General features: G+C 53.4%; 1 protein-coding gene and 1 long non-coding RNA gene across 2 annotated transcripts; one reads left to right on the top strand and one right to left on the bottom strand.

Annotated features, from left to right (window-relative positions):
- Window positions 1–927: 927 nt before the first annotated feature.
- On the bottom strand, window positions 928–20,429 carry PGGHG (protein-glucosylgalactosylhydroxylysine glucosidase). Its single transcript, XM_059825961.1, has 15 exons — window positions 20,418–20,429; window positions 14,485–14,496; window positions 11,821–12,088; window positions 11,074–11,284; window positions 10,087–10,522; window positions 8,893–9,012; window positions 8,565–8,696; window positions 8,125–8,236; window positions 6,815–6,887; window positions 6,174–6,310; window positions 5,233–5,366; window positions 4,871–4,966; window positions 4,282–4,379; window positions 1,397–1,611; window positions 928–1,307 (listed from the first exon to the last, which is right to left on the bottom strand). The coding sequence occupies exons 1-15, from the start codon at window positions 20,427–20,429 to the stop codon at window positions 1,243–1,245; spliced, it is 2,121 nt and encodes a 706-aa protein (XP_059681944.1). The 3' UTR covers window positions 928–1,242.
- On the top strand, window positions 18,136–19,713 carry LOC132318471 (uncharacterized). The gene is made up of 2 exons (XR_009484327.1): window positions 18,136–18,293; window positions 19,500–19,713. It is a non-coding gene; the product is annotated as an uncharacterized LOC132318471 (long non-coding RNA).
- Window positions 20,430–21,099: the final 670 nt, after the last annotated feature.

The following is a 21,099-nucleotide window of genomic DNA, read 5'->3' as shown; positions in this document are numbered from 1 at the left end:
GTCTGCTCTGGCAAAGGTGTGGGGCTGGGAAACGGGGCACCAAAACCACCCCCGGGAAGGGGATGCAGGAGGGGAGGATGCTGCGAGGTGCAGAGCTGGGGGGGGGGGGGTATCACGGACCCGTTTGCATGCGTACGCAGGCACCGCCCGTCCCCTTTTCTCCCTTGGGGCTTTCAAGGACACGGAAAATGCCTTAGGCAAATACACAGCGGGTCTTTGCTCGCCCTAGGGCTCTGCTCAGAGCCCAGAAAAACGCTGCACTTGTCGTCATCGGACATAATATTAGTGATGCCTGGGATTCCTATAGCGCTTCAAACATCCAGTTACAAGGGCTTTAACTCCAAAACTGCTTGAGAAGAGAGATGATAATGTAGATAAGGGGTTAAAAACATGATAGGGATGTTATACCCCCAATAACTCAACAGAAAAGGGCGCTGTGCGCTGCCCAAACAGGGCTAAAATGCTTTTGGCTGTCTATTTTTTGATTAATATTAGTGCCAAAATAACGCTCAGCTCCAGCCTTACTTCCAACCGCTTTGCCTTTGCAGAGTTTCTCGTGAGGGGGTCAGCAGGATGCAGGGGGTCCCGGGCACTCGGCCTATTGAAAGCCCAGAGGCAGCTGTGCGCTGCGGCCGAGGGATCCTCCTCTTTTTGCTCTCTGTCGGGCAGGAGTGACGTGGCGAAGCAGCGGTGGCTGAGCCTCCACAGCCCTTTGAGCCCCCCTGAGTGACGCAGGCGTCCTGGAGAAGGTGAGGACCGAGCCAGGATGAGCTGGAGGAGCTGGGAGTCAGCGCACATGCGGGCTGGACTACGTACATATTTGTCAGCTAGGGGCATCCGTATAAATGCAGATGTTCAAAGCAGAACCAAGTCATGGGTGTTTAGAGAACTCGTTTAAAATAGTCACTTTCAGCAGAGGAGACAAAATCAAGCCTAAGTGAGAGATGTTGAAGGCACGTGACAGGAGTCAGGGGGCTCAGCATCCCCAGCATAGACAAGGATGCTCAGCATCCCTCGGAGAGCTGCTGCCGCCCCAGCCGTAGCGAGAGCTCTGAGTCCACCACCCCTCCCCAGGGTCACAAAGGAAGGTGGCACACACGGTCCCATGGGGGCAAAGGGTTTATGGCACAGCCTGGGACCCCCACCTTTACCTTCCCCCTCTGCTGACATCCACTCTTCAACTTGTTTCTGCCTCTTCAGTCGGTTTAGTGTTCATCACGTAAAACCCAGATCAACCAAGGTTTAAAATGCCTTGGTGGATGACCTCTGAATCCAGCCGGCCGCCATGGGGAAACGGACGCTCTTCCCTACAACAAAACCCAACCTGTGTGAGGTACGGGAACGGTTTCTCCCCAGATTGTCTTTATTTTAGGCAAACAGACCAGTGACACCATACCTTCACGCAGGGGAAACCGCTGCCCCGACTCCTCCAGCACAGCTTCCAGGGGAGACACCGGAAGGTCCCGGGGAGACTCGGTCACTTTGATCCTGATCTCTTCTTTGGTGATGGTGAACTTCAGTTTGTTGCCGAAGTAGGAGATGCCAGTGACTTTCAACTTGTTGATGTCATCGGGAAAGGCAGGGTTGAAGCGGAGGCTGGTCTTTGTGATCCTGGAAAGGCAGGAGCACGTCAGCGGTGGGAACAAGGGGTGGCCACAAAGGAAAGCAGCTTTGTGGGGTTGGCCATCTCCCCAGACAGGACAGCCTCTTGCATCCCAGAGGCATCTCCCATTACTCCGTGCACCTGTGGGCAGAAAGTCCTTGGTGTATCCCAAGGATCTCCGGGCAAATCCTGAACAAGCCGATGAAGCATCTGGTGAAGAGCTACTCGGGCCATGATCTCACAGCCCCACACCCTAAGGCGTTCCTGTCCCCTCTCCAGTTCCTCAGTTGGGGTCTGTGGTTTCCATTAGGTTGGATTACTTTTTGTTTTTTAATAAGAAAGAGCAAAAAAAATTAATTTTTTTCTTCCAAGGCAGCTCAGTTCCACACTCCAGTTCAGAGGGTGACTTCAGCAGCAGCTACGCTCGCAAAACTTTCAGGAATGCCGTGCTCGAAGACGGGGAGGGGAACGGGGCACAGGAACGAGCAGAGGTGGCCATGGACCCCAAGCAGGAACTGCCATTGAAATCTGGTCACACGAACCTACGGGCGCAGGCTCTGGGCCATGCACTGGAACTAAACTCCAGCCATGTGAGGAGTTCAGGAGATGGTTGTAGCTGGGATTTTTAGGATGCCAGTTCAGCTTCAGCCAAAATACCTAGCAGCAAGTATCTGTTCTCACCTGCCATTGCTCTAAAGCTATTCGGCGCTGGTGAGGAGATGGTGGGACCTCACCTCACGCCTGGTGGAGATGCTTCTGGAAGTGCTGCTCAATTAAATCGCAAGACACGCCTGACTGCTAGCACTGTCCCTCTCCTCTCAAATTTGCCATCTCAACAAGGATGTGTCCGCACAGCTCAGTTTTCCCTTTCCCTCTGGGTTGTGACTGAAGCGGGTTGCTGAGGTGATGAAGTTCAGAAACCCACACCAGCTCCCATTCCCACTGGTTTGAAGGCTTTAAACTCAGCACCACTACATGTGTTCCTTCACCAAAAGATTAAAAAAAAAAAAAATTAAAAAAAAAAATCAAGGAAACATCTTGAATCCTTTCTCCAAGCCCTTACCCAAAGTCAAACAGAGCCCATTTGTGTGTTTTGGCTTTGGATGAAAAAAGACAATGGTCACTTACCTCCTACTCAAATCTTGACACATGAGAGCTCTTGACCATCATCTCCAGTCTGTTGAGAGGGCTCAACGGGCTGGAGAGGACAAGAGACTGGAGAGCTTCAGCAGCAGGCCAACATGCCAGCCAGGGCCCATGGCTTACAATGGGCAAAGCAAGAGAACGGCCTCAAGGGCTGCATAAATGTCATCTCAACATCTGTGGAAATTTGGCTGGAGCCCCAAAGCCTGTGGCTTGAGCCTGTGCCGAGAGGGGCCCAACCTGACACACACAGACCATCTGAAGACCTTCGAGCTTTGCGAAAGCTGAGATTACGGTTTTCAGCTGGGAACACAGTAGCTCACACCCAGCTCCACCAAGAAACTGGTGGGTTTCTCAGCAGTTTCTGGCCACACACACAGAGTAAAAACACATAGTTAGTGCTAGAAGAATTCGCTGAAAATCAAAAGGCTCGTCAGTTTGACCCATCCTCAATTAAACTAAGAATACACTCAAGAGACTGCTGCTTCAGGGTTGAAACCACCGGGCTGCTTTGGATACGAGACACAGCTTTGAAGTTATATGAACAGCTTAATGTTTTTTCTAAGGTATTTTAATGCTGTGGCAATTCCATCTGAGCACTTTCCTCCACAAAGGCTTGCAGAGCCACGTGCGTGCAGACGGCAGATTGCTTCAGAGGGGCTGCAGAAGGTCTTTCCCTCAAAAGGAGGTTAATTTTCCATGCCAAATCCGAAGGAGAGAGGATGATGTTATAGCTAAGGCAGAGGACAGACTGAGGGAATGACATTTAGCTTCCCAAATGTGCAACTAACTCATCAAGTGACTTGGAGAGAGTCTCTTATCCGTTCCGAACCTGTTTCCAGTCTTTAAAGTGGGAATAAGCCTATGGCAGCTCAGTGTGGTGGTAGAGGACTGGGCTCTCCATTTACAAAGGTCCCCTTAGAAAGATCTAATGTATAATGTATAATAAGAAGCAGTCTTGTATTTGCCTGCAAGGTGATGGTATGGACTTTTTCTTCAATTAGTCAACAAAAAGCCAATGCAATTGGTGGATCGCAGTCTTTAAGCTTCATCCACACTTAGTGAAGAAACCAAAGCTACAACTACCTACAGAGTGGGCAGGTCTGTGTTTCTGATACACAGACATCAAAATGATACAGGCTACACACAATCCTGAGATCATACAGAGATGTCCCTCTTCACTGATGGTGTCAGCTAGTGTTGAAGAGCTCGGCATTGGCCTATCTTTGGCTGCTTTTGAAGGCAACGGCTTTCAACACTAACGTAGCTGGAGGAGAAATGGACCATAACTTATCATTTCTGATAACTGCACCCTGTTCTCCACCAGTGACTAACTGTCCCCAGTATCCACAGTTCATCTGGGATCATTAGCATTCATGGTTGTTCGTTACCTGCTGGGAACTTTGGAGGATATTGTGGATGCTGCAAGTTCCTTTCTTTTTCATGAGTAAAACCACATTGCTCCAGCTAAACAGTGAGGTTTCAAGTGACATATAGTTGCTTAGAAATTAAATGTGACATAACATAGGTCTCACCTGAACCCTGTGTAGCCGAAGAGGACAGCTTGCAAGAATCCACCCATCCCTGTCAAGAAGTTCACCGCTCCTGACCCATCTGAGTTCTCCACCCAGATCTGCTCCAGTGAGAAAAAGAAATGACTCAACAGTTGCATTGGGACTCTTCACACAGTTCGGTGGGTTTGAATACACTTATCAGCACTGTCACATATCTGGGGTGTTGCAATGACCATGCTCTGCTGCCCATCCTGGCATGAGGCGGTGGGTGGGCTCTGATGAGTCTCTAAGTACCACTGTCTCCATTCCCTTTCACATCCCTGGCAGGCAGAAGGAAGCCTGGGGGGAGCATGATACTGAGCCGTGGCTTTGTGTTGCCTGGTAGGAAGCAGATGCCTCCTTACGCTCTTTGGAAGCATGCAGAGAAGAGGCAGAGTGTGCAACCACCCAGCTCAATACAACAACAACCTAGTGACCACAAGTGCAGTCAGCACAGGCTCCAGTCCAAGCGATGGGATCACAGTGTGATGGGACCTACTTGGGAGCAGGCAAGATAGAAGCAAGAGGCGTTTGTCACAGGGAAGCACCCACGACGTGACACACAGCTAACCTTGAAGGGCTCTGTGATGTTGCTGAAACACTTGTTCAGTTGGCTCTGGGCTCTCTGCACCTCCTTTAGCTCCAGCCAGCCCACTGCAAACATGCTCTGCAGGAGAGAAAATTGGCCTTTCACCAGCTGCTGTCTCCCCCTGGGGCGACTATGGCAAAAGCTTCAGAGAGAGACCACAACTGGCATCCTTCTGACCCAGAGCAGGCATCTCCAGCCCACATCTCCAGCTCTGCACTGTCCACGCTCCCTTGGAGTTCAAAGCAGGTCTGACAAACCCACTGATGGGGCTGGCAGGGACTAACTGGGATGGAAACAACCACCTCACGGACGAATCCCGCTTTAGGCTTTGCCTCTCTCCTTACCCAGGTCATGGCTGGCCCATCCAGCTCAGTGACGGGTTCATACATCTCCAGGTCATTTCTCCGGACTTCAGGGCTCATGGGGTGCATCAGCGGGAACCCAAGCAAGACAACGTCCGCTTGTTTCACAGGCTCACCTGGGGAAAGGAGTCAGTTGGACCAGGTATGCCAGCTGGGAATGGCTGGCAGACTGAGTACTTACACTGGGAACAGACCCGACTCCCACAGAATCACGAACTTAGAACAACAAACACCACATCAGCAGGGGGAAGGGAGCGGAGCTGCAGGGAGGATGACTCATTACCGCCTTGCTGAAGGCAGACCAAACAGCAGCTTATGGCTTGTCCTCGGTGCGGTGTGCGCTGGAAGCCGTGTCAAGGCAGGACACCGGCACAGCCCTAACGTGGTGGCACCCAGAATGGTGTCACCTAAACTTCAGGTGCGAAGGGATAGCTCCCACGACCCCGCGCACCCAGGTTACCCTGCCCCTAACTGTGAGAAAAGGAGCACTAAACTGGGCAGGCACTTCCACGGCACCGGCCCCTGCACTCCCAGAGTCCCAGGGCTTGCTGGAAGGGCAGCACACGGCACACGACCTGGGAAAGATAGACCTAACTGTCAGCAACGCTTTCATAGCACCCATGTCATCTGCAGCCCAGTACTAGAAGTCTCTTCCTACTCTCTGCGTTCCCAAATTTCCTAACTTTCTGAGCCCACTAATGAGGAACAATCCACCAAGAGGCAGAAAAGACATCTACAAGGCAGGCTCTCCACCCTGGCAACCCAAATGCTGCACTTGGAGAGCAATGCTAGAGATTTTTTACTTCGGCCAACCATTCAGTGGCTGTTCCCGTGTTTGAACCAGTCAGACCCCCCACTTCTTGCAGGCTTACAAAGAAAGAGCAGTGGCCGACTCAAAGGGCTGCTGCTGCCTCTCCGCTCACCTGGGCTGTAACCGTCATACTCGGGATGGTATTTCTTCTCCGCATCAAAGGGCACTTTGACTTTCTTGGCACAGTCTACCCACTCCTCTGGCACAGGGATCAAGAAGTCCTGAGCAACATCAGCTGCAAAGTTTAAGCTGGAAAAAAGCGAGGAACAATGCTTTATGTCAGGCATGGGTGCCTGTGACCCCCTCAGAGAGCGGAAGAGAAGAAAGGGAACAGAAAGAACTAATTGAGCCATAACTGCAAAGAAAGAGCTACTCCAAAAGAACATGGGTCAAAGCTGAAGCCTGGGGTAACAGCTTTCATCACTGGAGTTGGGAGCCCGTTCCTCTAGCTTTAGATGTCTCCAGCTGGCTAATTGTACAGACATCGCATAAAACGCGGGGAGAGAAACCCTCCTGTGAAGTGAAATCCCTCTCAGTCTCATGTGGACACCTGAAGCAGGTCAGATGAACCACCATGGGACCACCTACTTCTTTCCGCTGACTGTAAAGGCAGGCAAAGGAGACCAGCTCAGAAAAAGGTACGTGAATACAGGAAAGGTGTATCCCATGCGGGAGCCGTGCTGCCTCCTACCCCTGCCAGATTGCTAGGCAGAAGAGAGATGGGCCAGTGCTTCAACAAGGCATGCGCATTACCTCCGCTGGGCCACGGCGTTGGTGTAAACAGAGTTATCAACCCGGTAATGATACTCATCTGGGGGCATGACACCTGGAGGAAGAGGAAGGGGACACTTCACACTGCAGCACACCCAAGGTTTGACATGGCTTTGTGCCCCTCCTCAGGGAAGTGGCACGAGGAAGGGAACCCCTCCTGTTGCAGTGATGCCTGCCCACATGGGGAGGTGTTGCCCTCTCTGCTTCTGGCAGGATCCCACAGCGATCTCGGTGCTACGCTCAACAGAGGAGAACGTAAGTGGTGCTTGTTGTGAGGAGCTGGCTTACAGCTTTGGCTGATGGGCAGCAGATACCTCAGCCTGAGGGCATCTCCCTCAGCTTCACAGGCAAGGTGACCTTCAAGTCATTTATGCTTTCAAGTCATTCAGTCAAGTCGATCAGGTCATCAAATCTTTCCCTAGCTACAAGCTCAGGTCCTTCCCTTGCTGCTTTCGTGCAGATTGTCCCCAGGAGAGACGGCCACTTCCCAAGAGAGACGGCCACTTCCCAAGAGAGACGTGAAAATAGACATTTAAATGTGTGACTCCTCTGGGGGCACTGGGGCTGTCTCCAAGGACCTTCACGCCAAGATCCAGCCTGCAGCAACCCTGGGGCTCTTCTAGCTCTGATCACCCCAGTTTCGTCGAGACCCCTTTGCTCTAACCCAGCCTTCTCCTCCAGACCCTCCTCCCACAAACACCTCTCCTTCACTTCTTGTTTTCTTCCTCAGTGTCCTCTTTCAGAAGCAGCCCATCAGTGGTAACTCACACTCATTAACATAACGTGCTTCAGCAGGATCGCTGCCTGCGGAGAGACCCAGAGATATCAGCGGTTGTACTTGTTCAGCACCAACAGCACCAGACGTCCTTCAAGGGATTAAACTCCTGCGGACTCCTGGGGGATTTAAACTCAGGTCTCTTAGAAAAGACTTAGAAAAGTTCTTCCTCTCTAAATCCCTTGCACTCTGTTTTCTCTGAGTGCCACCAGCCACAACAGCAGATCCGAAGGCAGCCACGCTTGTGGCACCAGCTTGTACCACCATGGAAGGAGCCATTTAGAGGTGTCCTATGAGTGGTAAGGGGCTGAGAGAAAAAACAACCAATAGTGTCGCATTGGAAGAGAGCTGAGCGTCTCGTCCCGTGTTTGCACGGACACAAACATTCTCTGGGAGATATTCCAGAGCGCAGGAGTCTGAAGAGCCCGTGCACTCCCACCCAGGTCTGGCGGGAGGAGCTCCCAGCCTCTGCTCACAAACCCTTCCCTAAAAACAGGTCTGGCAGTTGTAGAAGCACCTTTGATGTGGAAGCATTGCTCGTCCTCACTCCACACCATCCTGCTGCACCAGTACTGAGCCACGGCACCCACCAGCTGCCAGCCTCCGTCCTCCCTGAACAGCTTCTGGTCCTGGAGGGAGGCAAAGCCAGAGAAAAACAGGGACGTGAGGGAGATTCCGCCAGACCCAAACTTGGCAGGAGGACAGGAGCTCTAAGGAGACGGACATAGCAAGAGAAAAGGTCAGAAAACTGGCCTGGATTGAGTCAACAGGATGCTGAGCTGCCCAGGAGGAGCAAGGACAGAGGAGGCAGGGCTGAAGGAGGGACCCTGGGGTGCTACCGGCAATTCTGACGGGAGCAGCCAACAGCAGAATTTCTCTGGGAAGGGACAGTGACAGTCACCAGATGCCCTGCAAGCCGTGCCACCGGGCCATCCAAGTGGCACTCGCTCCCTTTACCTGCGTGGTGCGATAATACTGCTCAAAGGCCATCAAAACGTCCCCAGTGACGTGAATTTCTTGGGCTCCATAGATCTCCTCAGGGCAGACTTCCCGGCCAGTGGCTGCACTCTCCCACGGGAACTTAGCACCCTGCCAGGATTAGACATCCGGGAGGCAGCTGAGCACAACACCTTGAGATGCTCTCCCCAGTCCACCACCTGCGAGCCGTGCCCTGCTCGCAGCCCCTGGCCAAAACCGAGCCAGCGAGGAAGAGCGAAGCCCAGCTCTCCCCCTGCACGACGGCGGCTCGGTTGCGCTGCCCTCAGCCCGGCAGCTCTGTCCCCACCTCGTAGCCTTGCTCCTGCGCGTTGCGTAGGGCTCCTTCCAGGGTGCGAATCCGGTACTCCAGGATGGCTCGGGCAGCTTCAGGATAAAACAGCAGGATGTTCGGGAACATCCAGGTGTCCTGGAAACGTCCAAGCAGGACAAGATGGTGAGATTGGCTGGTGGGGCACCCGAACTCTCCCACCAGTTTCACCCTTCAAGTCTGCCCCCATCCCAAATGCTCTGAACGTGATTTTGCTGCTACTTAGAGGTGCTGTGACATGGGCTCATTAAAAGGGATAAATCCACAAGGGACTGCTTCTGCCCGCATCTGCTACTCTCTGGCATCTCACCAGGACGATCTCAGCAGGACCTCCCATCGTGCAAGAGAAGGGAGGCAGGAGTCCTCCAAAGCCAGAGGCTCTGGGGAGAGTCAAAGCCGCACGCATCACCAGGAAGGCGGCACACCAGGTCCACAGGACCGAAAAGCCCTTGCCCACTGAAAGACCAGGCTGGGTGTAGCACAGGAGCCTCAGCACCATCCGGCAGCGTCTCCTGCTCACGCCACGCAATCGTTACCCAGCTGCAGAGCTGTGCACCCATCCAGCATAGCTGGTGGAGAGCAGATCTAAGCCCCTGGGCTGGGGCAAAGCCCCCAGGCCCAGTCAGCTTACCGAGTACACACTAAACCTACGTTTAAAAGCTGAATATGCCCACCACAGAAAACACTTCTGCTTTTTCAGCGGTTCAAGCACAACAGGGCTCAGGCTCGCCGATGCCACCGAAGCTGGGAGGAGAAGGGCGGGTTTCAACTTGCTTCATTTTAAACAGCTGAAAGTCGGTGGCTGTGCTCTAAGCTACTCACCGAAGCTCCCTCGGGTGAGCAACCTGAACTACCTCGGCCCCAGACCTCAGCTTGGGGAAAGGGGCTGCCCGCGGGGGGTCTCTCCCGGCCCCTCACCCCCAGAGGCTACGCAGCGGCCCCGGGTGTCTAGCTTCGATTGAGGCAATTTTTGAGTTAGAGGACAAGCCATATGAGTAACTCCAGGGATCGAGCTGGGTCTGGGTAGCTGTTAGGAAAGGAGCAGGAGGATGCTCTCCAACAAGGTGCCAAGGTACGCCTGCCTGCGGGTGAAGAGGAGCCCTCGCAGCAGCCTGCGGCTGAGCCTCCTCCATCCCAGCCACCCTGCAAAGCGCCCAGGTTACCGGCTAGCACCTGGTCCCAGAAGACGTGCCCCCAGTAGTCCTCGCCCTGAGTGCCGTTGGACAAGCCGCCAGGGCTGATGCCGTGGAAGAGGAAGCCTGGGTTCCCCCGGGGCGGGATGGCACTCAGCAGGTAGTAGAGACACCCGTAGACAGCCTGCCTCAAAGGCAGAGGTCCATCCAGGTCTACGCAGCAGCCTCGCCACAACGCGGCCCACGCCTGGGCATGGGAGGAGTGTAGGGAGCCAGCGGCGATGAGGGCCAACCCTTCGCTGTAGCTCCTCTTCGCCTCCTCTTCGCTCTCGGCCACGGCCGTCAGGAACTCCCAGGATCGCTCTCGCTCCTCCCCACACAACGTCAGGGCTTGCGGCACGGGAGTCCACAGCATGTGAACCGTGGGACGGGGTCCCCCCTCCACCTCAGGAACCAGCGTCTTCCCGTAGACGTAGCTGCAGGAGACAGCAACAGGGAAAGGGAGAGCGGAGCAGGTGGGATGCGCGTGTCCACCCACACGGAGGGGACCCCCCCAGCAGCTGAGTATCAGGCTCCCGCTCCCACCCAGGACGGAAGCTCCCTTGTCCCCACGCTTCAGCTCCGCTGCCATCCCACCCCCAAAGCGCAGGAGGTTGAAATTCATTACAGCTGGTCCCCAGTCCCAGCAAGCCATTTTTCGGAAGTCGTCTCCCTCAAACTCACTATTTTCCCCAAACTCACTTCTTTGTAATCACATCCAGTCCCTGTGGCCTTCGTTGCCCTTTTATGTGTCAGTGTAAGTAATAACTCTGGAGTTGCAACTAATAAAAATGTTTCTATACCTAGTTTTGGGTTTCTATATACCTGCCAGGAAGAAGCAGATTTGCACAAGCCTCCACACTACTTACCATTTCAGTCTAGCTCTAGCCTTACTTTTGCAATTTATTTCCTAACGGTGAGCAGGGGAGTGTGCGACAGCCCGTGAATGATGTGTTCAGGGCAAGGTCCCCCTGTCATCCAAACTCACTGTGCTCCCTGGAAGTCTCGTCCTGGGTTGAGGGCCAAGTCCTGGCTCTTTGGCACAAAGGGAGTCTGGAGCTGGACCGTGATGGGTTGGGTGGTGTGAGCCGATCGCCGGATGGTGATGCTGAAGGCTATCAAGTGGACAAGGGAATGGTGAGCGTAGATCTGATGGGTGGCTGCGTAACCAGTTGACAGAAGCACATGGCTGAAGGTTCCTGTAGGCGCAACGAGAGCCATCAGCCTTTTGAATCGTCCAGTCCCGATGTTCTGCCCCAGACTCCCATTTCTGCCCTATCTACTGGTTCCCCCTGGCAAAGGAACCGCCTTTCCCAGGTCCGGATCCAAGCACAGCTTTTGACTAGACACTGTTAACACACTGAATCTGGCCAAATCACTGAGGAACGATTTGTGCTATAAAACATTTTATCAGGCTTCATGAGTAAACAGTGTTTGCCAAGCCTGGCTCCAGCAGGGATTGAGATACAGTCTGAAAATTGCTCTTATCGCCACAAGAAAGGGGAATTTCCCACTTGCTCCAACACGACCTCAGAAGAACACCACCCCACAGGTGAACGGAGAATGGGGAGAAGAAAAGTGCATCCTTGTAGAAGAGGCAACACAGGCAGAGACACTTTTAACTTCTAGAAGAGGGTCACCAGCAGCTAGAGGTTCAGAGCAACGGGTGCCCAAGGTGGAGATCTGAAAGGAGACAGCAAGACGGGGGGATTCCTGCCCATGCTCTGCTGTTTACCCGTCCGGGTGTTCAAGGTGAAGGTCTCAGCCAGACCGTCCGCACCGGGCACCGTCATCCTAACATTGACGGGGCTGGGGATGTCGGCACGGTGCGTGTCTCCCACCGCCCCGTTGTACACGCCGTTGACGTGGAGGATGTCTCGGTACACACGGGTGCCCAGGTAGGCGTTGGTCACCGTAGCCAGCAGCCGTGGGTCTGAGGGCAGAGAGGTGGCGGTGAACACGGCGGGGTCCTCTTTGCCATCAGCCATTTTTACCAAGCCGAGCTGCAGAACAACAACAGAGTCAGGTACGAGGGTTGAACGGACAAAGCCAGGGCAGGCTAGGCATGGCCGTGCTGGACGCCAGCAGAATGCGGGGGCTACGCGCTGCTTCTCTCTCCGTACCCTTCCTGTAACAGCCCGGTCATCGGCAGAGCTGGCTGCTCGCCTGCCTCCAGCCTCGCTACATTCCCAGGATCTCCATTTCTTTTAGTCTCCCCTCTGATCACCACCAGCGGTTTTCCTCCTTCCCAGCTTTCCTCCCAGTGCCTGGGATGGGTCTCCTCCACCCAGGCTCATTTCCTCCTTCGCAGCTTCCCTTGTTCCCTCTTCGCTCCGGCCACCTCCCAGACAAGCAAGGCGGCTCCTCCAGCTCACCCAAACCTCACCGACTCGTTGGCTTCGTCGCTTCCCTAATTTCCTCCCATCTTCCTCTTCTGCTACCCTCTCCGTGACAGGATCTCCCCAGTTTCTCCCAACACAACACGGCCACCTTCCTCTTCTTTACTCCTCTTCCTCCCAGAGCTATTCCGTGATGCTATTGAATACTCTTCTGTGGCCTCAGCAGGCGCCCATCTCCCAACTCACTGTACCGCCGTGCTCCCCCTCCCTCTCGCATCTCTAGCTCAGCTTCAGTTACTGGCTTGCTGGGGTAGGAGCTTTTTATTTCATTGACAGATAAAAATATTTAGAAAGACATGTTATATATAAACTTATGAACATATATATAAATATATATTAAAGCTATATAGACACATATAAACAGCACCTTACAGAAGGGAGCTGTAGCTGGTGCGGGGCAGTGCTAAGCACTAGAATAATACAGAAACAATAAAGTAAGGCACTGAGAGTCTCTCCAAGCGGAGCTGGAAAGCCAGTCGGGGCAGCACAAGAGCAGCGAGAGCACGCCCAGCCCAGGCTGACAGTCCCCAAAATCCCTCCCCGATAGCAGCCGGCTGCTGGCAGCTCTCGGGGTCAGCTCGGTTTGCTCACGCCAGGCGGTGCCTGAGACTGAATTGTGAGAAAAATCCTCCTCCTGCCTTTGGGAAAGTTTAAAAAAAAACCCAAAAAGCAAAAGGGGTGCAGAAAGTGAGGAGGTTAGATCTTGCCTTTGGTCTGGGGCTGAGCGTGAGCTCCGGCCGTGCAGGCAGAGGCTGCTGCCGTGGGGCTCCCGGGCAGGGAAAGGACGGAAGTTACCCAACTGAGCAAGAAGGAAGGAAATTACTCCCCCCCCACCCCCTCCTTAAAGAAATAATAATAATAAAACAACATAAATCTTGACATGCAGGTGTTTGCCCAGATGAGCTCATTGCCTGTGGCGGGGAGCGCAGAGGTCCCAGGGCTGTCCTGCGCTGCGGGGAAAGAGGAACTGAGAGAGAAAAACCAGTCTCTGAAGATTTATTATCTGAGATGGCTTTTAGAAACGCAGCAATGGCCCCCGCGGAGAGCGTGGGGGGAGTCGCACACATACCTCCGCAGCAGGAACTACGTGTGATAACCGCCCTTTGTCCCCAGCCACGCTCCAAGCCTTTTCCTCGCCGGCTTTCAGAAGGAACAGATCCGGACTTCAGCTTTGGCACGCTTTTCCCAGCCTCCTTCCCGTGACCCCGCTGCCCCCACTGCAGCACGCTTTTCCGGGCACAGCGCCGGTGCCAGCGAGCACCCCGCCCCGACTTCCCGCACCGCTGGTATCCACTGCTCCCAGCCCCTGACATCTCCTATCGCTTCTAAAGCCCGGTTACAGACGGAGCAGCGTTTTACCGAGCTGTCGCCGAAGAGGGCCAGGTCACCTGCCATTACAACGCCCATCCTTCCCAGGGCTGAGTTCCGGCACACACCGGGGCCACGCCGCCTCGGACACAGCAGGCTCTTTGCCCCGGCGTGACCGTGCCCTGGCTCTCGCCCGGCTGCGTGGTTCTCCAAAGAGATCCATGATCGAGTTTGACCGGCGTGAGTCCTCGAGACAGCCGGCAGTCACAGTGCTGCACGTACATCCTCTGACCGCGGCAAAGGCTCAAGCTATCCATTTCCCTACAGAGCTTTTTGGAGCTGGCAAAGCTCCTGCTGCCTTGTGTCGCGGGCGAGCCGAAAAGCAGATCCCACAACTGTTGAATGCAGTGGCCGAAATTCACCCCGCGTCATGCCCTTCAGCAAACGGAGACGGTAGCCCCTCCATAGGCACTTTCACTCCCCACCGAACACAGCAAGTGCAGGACAGCACAGAAGCATTGTGTTACAAACCCAAGCTTGGCAGGGGGGAACCCAGAGCAAATTACTGTGGATCTAACTGGATATTCTCCCTGCATCCCAGACGTGCCTCCAGCTCACTCGCCAACGCTCACCAAGATGGAGGCTCCCACACCTACCTGCTACTTGACCCTACGTGTCTTCTATCTCAAAGCCTTTCCTGCTCCCTTCCCCATGCTACGAGCCATCTCCCAGCTCAGCCCAAGCGTGGGGCAGCCCCAGCTTTTACTCGTCAGCCTTCACACTCCTGCAGCGGGAGTGTCTTCAAGGCTCCCTACTCGGCCCCCATCGAGCACTGCCCGTGACCCACCGTGTCGGGGGTTTCTGTCCTACCCTGGGCAGCATGTTTGGTCCTTGTGGAACCAAACCCCTCCTAGCAGGAAGATCTACGGTCCTGTCCTCGTGCATGGGGGGGATGCGGAGAGCACTGCAGCCGGATGCCGTGCCTCTTACCAACCTGCTGCCTCTGCCCTGCCGCTCAGAGAGGATTATCTTAGTGAACAACCCAGCATTTACCAGATAGACATTACACATCTGTTCTCCTCTCTGTAAATCCACTGAAAAGCCAATGTCCAAGTCGAGCAAAGCTGCCATCAGCATTAAGGAAGCAAAAAATGTGTTTCCAGAAACAGTGAAAGACACGTCTCTCTGCTGGCTGCTGCTTGGGGAAGGTGAAAGCTCCTCACCGCTTTCTCCGGAGTGAGGCAGGATGAGTCCCTCCGGATTCAGCCTCAAGCCCACCACTGCCAAAGAGAATAGATCCCGCCATCGACCGAGTCAGGAGGAACACAAGGTCAAAGACCGCGTGGAAACATGGCGTGAGCTTGTAGGGAAGAGACTGTGGGCCCCAGATAAAGGCAGCGTTGTTTGTCCTACCTCCGGGTCCAGCCATGCTAACCAGGACCAAAGGGATGGTTTTCCATGGGCACATGTGGTAATGTGTCCTGGAGTGGCCTTCCTGCCAGAAAATACCCAGGGAGGAAGCTGAGGAAAAGGAGGAGGAGCAGCAAGGTTAAGAAAGAGAGCTGCTGTACGCCTTCCTCACCAAAACAAAGGGTGGAAAGGGTCAGAGCTCTCCTGTGTCAACCGCTCCTGCTCACCAGCTTCACCAGGAAGGCAGCCAAAGAGGCAGACGCTCTCCGCCCAGCACAGCCTTGCTGGAGCAGCCCTAGTGCCGCAGATAGCGGAGAGATGCCTTGGAGAAATCCTGACGAACAGCAAAGGGCAGAGCCCAACCATTAACAGCTGCTCCCGGCTCTACTCCTTTCATGTTCAACGATCTAAACTCATACCTTGCTATGGCAAGTTTAATTTAGTCTTTTCTTTAATCTTCACCACCGCCAGCCGGTCCAGGCAAGGGCTGAGTCTATGGCAGAGGCAGGTACATCCAACCCCGAGGGGTTCAGAGCGGAGACCCCGTCAAGGCTCCGGGGTGCAAGTACCTCCTCCGGCAGCCGCCAGCACGCGGGCGAAGAGCGCTTCGCTCCCCCAGCTGACCCAACAGGCATGCACTCTGCCTCCTTCACTTTATTAGAGGAATATTGAAATACTCTTCTGCAGAAAAGCCCTTTCTCACAGCAAGCCAAAACGTCCTCAAACTCTGCCATAGCTTTTTTTAGAGGAGCTGATCTCGCTGTGACCAGAAGGGAGGGTTTATGAAGGGTTGGTTTTTTTCCCTTATTCATCTGCACAGTACGATTTTCTCCTGGATAAGTCAGGGCACAGACAAGTTTCTTTAAGATTTTCAGGGGAAATCTGTTAACCACATCTGTCCTTTACCGCCAGCTCTTTCTCCAGCTTCTCAAGGATTTTAATTGGTCCTTTTCTCTAGCTCCTGCTCAAAACAAAATTTGCAAGGCTTTACTCCTCAACAAGATTATTCTCCTACTAGTCATAGAAAACACAACCAAGGCTTTCACAGCTGCCCCCAACGTGGCCACTTTTGCTGTCACCCCTGTTAATCCCAGCGATGCTCCTCCACACAAGCTTTTGCCACGGATGAGGAGCTTGGTCTACTGGAGCAAAAGAAGGTCTCTAAGTAGGTTTTCAGGAAGGGACCGAGGCACAGGAATACTCCCCCCCCTTCACACCCTAAAACACTGATCACAGGAGGGTTGGCGGCAAGAGGGGATTTGAGATGCCGGCTTTGGTACTAGCAAACGGCGGACTGGTGCGGCTGTGCCGCCGGGCACTGCAGTTCTTGTTTGAGTAGTTCCCTGAGCAGCCAGGTCCTTCTTTGTCATTTGGTCTAGACTAAGAGAAACAGAGCTAGAAACGCTCACAACCCACAAGCAGTTGGGGCAAGGTAGGGAGGGATACGTTTGCTGCCTGGATGCTTCTTCCCGACAAGGAGAAAGAAGAGGTGCTCCCAACGACACGCAGGTCAGTCTTTCTATCGCTAAAGGCAGCGTGAAGAGGCACAGCGGAACACGGGTTTGCTCTAGAAAATCAGCTAAGGCTGAGGGGGAAGCAGGTAAGTGTGAGATGTCATCTGGGGGGGTCCTGGAGGCCACTTATTCCTTTCTCTTGTCTCCAGCAGGCAGATGTTTTGTGGAACTGCTCAAAAGAAAAATCTTCACTGTCGAAGGCTCCTCCACCCCCCCAGCTTTGTGTTTGCTGCACAGAGAGATTACTGACCGTCAGCTGGTTGGAAAAAGGCTCTGATGGGCAGGGAATCAAAGGGAAAGCCTTTGGAAAGCCAGCTGCAAGCAGCAGATACAAGGCAAGAGGATTCTGTTACTGCTTTTAAATTTCAGCAGCCATCTTTCATCAACAAGCTCGTGCGTGACAAGTCACGGTCCGTGCAGCCCATCGTGCCATTCTTAAGGTAAAAACCTGCAGCTTCCCAAGACAGTTGTTCTGGGAAAAGAGCTCTGACCTCCTTCTAAAGACAAGACCCAGTTTCATCCCGCAGAAGAGCCTGCTGCGACCATGGAACCCCAGGAGCTACAAGGACGGTCAGGGAGAGGAAGGCAGCATTCTCGGCTCCGGGAACTCTGAGCAGGTCTGTACAAATCCTAGCAGACTTCCTGCAGAGCTGTTTTTGAGGGAGAGAAGGACACAGCTGGGTTATTCGGTGAAGTAGGCACATGTTGAAGTTGAAAGGGCACTATTCCCCCCGCTGACGAGCATCCACATGTCGGAGGAACAAGACCCAGGCTCAAGGCTTTCAGCCACTTCTGCTCTCAGGTTGGGGCAAATTGGAAGTGGCTTTTGCAAACTCCAGCCCAACTTGATCAAACACCAGCAACAGATCTCTCAGCACCTGAGGCGGTCTGTGGCTGACGGACTTCCTGGACAGATAACACCGTGCAAGGAGGAGCCTGTGCATACGTGGTTTTGAGCCTATGCAAACACCAAGCCACAAAGGAAGATGGAGAAGGCATCGCCATGGATGGGACAGGCAAGGTCTTGCTCACTGTGATCGGACAGAGAAGATCAGGCATCACATCTGCAACAGCTTAAAAAAAAGTACATTGTGTTTTGAGCATTACAAATTTTAAAAAAGCCCGAGAGAAGAGGTGTGCTCTCCAGCAGAGCATTGCAGAGACGTCCCACCTTGCTGGCTGGGGACACCGCTTTTGACCTCAGAGTTGTGGGGAGTTGGGTGTTGCTGGGGGAAAAAAAACAAAAAACCCACAAACCACAAAACACTTAAGGGAAGGAAAAAAATTAAGCAGTGAGCAATTTGGGAAAATCTTGCCGTTTAAGGGTTTTCCGCTGCCATGCCCTTGGGAGAGCAGCAGGCCCCGTGCCGAGGGGTGGCAGCGGGGGGGCGGTGGCAGCGGTGACAGGCTGGGCAGCTGCAGCCCGGCCGCAGTGAGAAGAGCAGCACGCTCGCCCTGCCACCACCATGTGGGGCTTTCAGCGGGGCTCCCGGCTGCTGGCCACCGTGCTGCGGACCCCGCGGGTCCCCCAGGCACAAATCGCCTCCAAGCCACCCGAACACCCGCTCTCTGCTGCTGTGAGTAGCTTGTGGGGGGCTGAAAAGAGGGGGGAGGCACCTGCTCCGAGGGGACGCACTGGTCAGAGGGGCACAAAAACCCCCTCTGCATTATAGCCAAATTATTTTTGTTGGGAGCGAAAGCAAAAGGGGAGGGGGGAGAAAAAGGAGGAAGGGTGCCCCCAGAGCAGTGCAAGCTCCAGACTGCACCCCCACAGGGGGGTGCATGCCATGCTCCCCGCCTCAGGCTCTTGCTTCTATTTTATTTTATCCTTTCAGCCCCTTTATTAACCTTTGGAGTTTAGGGTACCTGCTGAAGGTCCCCTGCAGCCCAGGGTGCCCCCCAGGGAGACTAAGCCATGGGGCAGCCTGGGGACCTCAGGGAGGAGTTGGCAGTGGCACCCTGCCACCACAGGGACAGACCTGGGCCCTGTGCTCCCCCTTTCATGGGACACTCACCCCAAAACAGGTATCCTCGTGGGCAAGGATGGGGTCTGCTGCCACCGCAGAGCCAGAGTGTGTAGGTCCCTCCATCACTCCCCACTCTGGGGACGATCCCCACCAAAACAGGAGTCACTCCAGCTGCAGAGGCCCTCCTGGGCTGGGTGAAATGAGCTTGGAAAAAGGAGCTTTTCACCAGAAATCCTGGCTGGGTTTCACCTCCACCCCTTGCTTGTGGAGTTTACCCCCTGCTGCCTTTCCACGGTCTGCAACAAAGACCCTCACCAGCCTGAAGACTCTTTCTAGCCAAATAAAGAAATAAGGATGAGAGTGCAAGGGGTTAAGCGCTGCCCTGGTGCACCAGAAATATAAGAGGCTGCTGCTGGTTGCAATTCACAGCTCAAAGTCATTTGAAAGTCAGGCACAGCTGCTTTTGGAAACACTGCAGGCCCAAGCCTCGCTGCTGACTGAAGGTCACAAGTTAATCCAATTTCCCAGCAAGTACCATGACAGAGAAACATGGAGCAATGGCAACAAACCTAGAGAGCAACCAGCCCGGTCTAGTGTTGGTGGAAACTGCCGTGCTTACCCAAATCTCCCTCCCACAGCCCCGAGGTGTGTCCACCTGACAGCTGCAGGACTGGAAGGAGCAAGGAGCATGGACAAGTGCGCTTGATCCATTGCATTAGATGCAGGACCAGTGTGCAACCGTCCCAGGAACCCCACATACAATGAGCCATCGCACAGCCATCCCACTAATTCTTCTGTTTCCTCTCCTGCCGGCAGGAGCAAGTCATCGCGTTTTCCGTGATGTCTGCATGCTTCCTGTTGCCAACAGCCTGGATCCTGGCACACGTGGAGCACTACAAGAGCGGATCAGGTTAAGAAGGAGCAAGAACCACCTGCACCCCGTTGAGAAGCATGAGTGAAGACCACAGAACAGATCTTCACCAGGAAGGAACCCTCTGAGTTTGTTCATTAAAATTCACATTAGCATTCAGCATAATGGCTTGTTGGCTTTGCTTCATCCATGTGCTTGTTCATAGGGGAATGGATCTGTAATCCTGCTGTCAGACAGCTCGCTGTCCTAAAGGCAGTATTCCTTTGCAAGCAGGCTGCCAGCGAGGAGGCATATTGCCCACTGGAGCTTTTACCTTTTACGGCTGCAGCAAAGCATAGGGCAGATACCAAGGAACCACTCACAGCACTAGCAAGGAAGGAAAAATCAAGTTAAATTCCTAGCAAGAAAATACTCAAAGGTAGTAAATGACATTTAAAATGGACCACAGTCTGGGTGCTACACATCTGACTTTTCTTCCTGCGTGAAGAACCTCTCCACCCAAAAAACACACACCAAACTTCCTAAATTATTTGTGTTAGGGAAGCAGCCAGCCAGCCACTTGCTCCCACACAGGAAGGTCTGGGTAGCAAGTAATACTTCCAGGTATCTTGGAAAACCCTCTGAAACAACTGTCATAACTCACTTGGACTGCAGCTCTTCACACTCACTTCAGTGAGCTGCTCAAAAATTTACATACATGCAAGCACTCCCCACAGAACAAGAGGGTCATCAAAATACTCTCAGAAGACTTTAGTGCCATGCCAACAGTAATGCTTCAGGGTTTTTTGATGCTCATCTAACGCAATAGCAGCCCTACGATGCATTAGCTTTGCCGCACGGTTGGCATTTTGTTTACTCCTAACACGTAGCGACATGATGCTACTAAGGAGACTGTACTTTTTAAAGCATTTTTCCTGTCCTTAGCTATGAAATAAAGGAAACATTTTCCTGATGAGAACGCTTGTCTCCTCCACATGCTCTTCTGAAGTCAGTAAAAGCGACATGAGGAATGAGCTCTGGAAGACAAGATGAAGCATGAACTAGGGGAAGCCAAATTGCACAACACAGGTGAGAAAATGTGGTTCAACACACACTCTGACAGCTGAACTAAGAAGGGCAGAGCAGAATGACAAAACTGATGGGCTGGACAGGGAAGAGGCAGGCACTCAGAACTGAACAACTCCAAAACAGGAAGTTTTTTAGGCCAGAACTGATCAGAGGCAGAAGGGTGGAGGGTGACCAGGTATAGCATCCGACAATTTGACTTTTTTGTTGCTTTTAAGAAGCTTAAGTCTCCCTTACCTGAGACATCTGTGCACCTGCATAGCAGTCTAGCATCAGCCATGTGCTTTCATTTTTCCCTTGCCGACATTAAACCCTCAGAGTCAAGACAGCAAACTACAAAAAGCATGCAAAGTACAAAAACTCCAGTAGCAGTGTTAAGAGTGACACCAGAGAATCCAACTGATAACTAGAGCTCTTGAATCACAGTGGAAGTCAAACTGGCACTGCAAAGCAAGAACTGACATTGGCAGCAGTGTTTAA

Source organism: Gavia stellata, chromosome 17 (assembly GCF_030936135.1).
Source record: "Gavia stellata isolate bGavSte3 chromosome 17, bGavSte3.hap2, whole genome shotgun sequence".
Classification (NCBI taxonomy): domain Eukaryota; kingdom Metazoa; phylum Chordata; class Aves; order Gaviiformes; family Gaviidae; genus Gavia; species Gavia stellata.
Note: the sequence above shows the minus strand (reverse complement) of the source record. Positions and strands in the feature narration are given on the sequence as shown.

What these genes read in the sequence shown, in the direction of transcription:
- PGGHG (XM_059825961.1), bottom strand. An exon ending in AACGCCGTGGCCCAGCGGAG is followed by an intron (nt 6,311 to 6,814) that starts GTAATGCGCATG and finishes GCTTTTTTCCAG; the next exon opens with CTTAAACTTTGCAGCTGATG. An exon ending in GCGGTTTCCCCTGCGTGAAG is followed by an intron (nt 1,308 to 1,396) that starts GTATGGTGTCAC and finishes GTTTTGTTGTAG; the next exon opens with GGAAGAGCGTCCGTTTCCCC.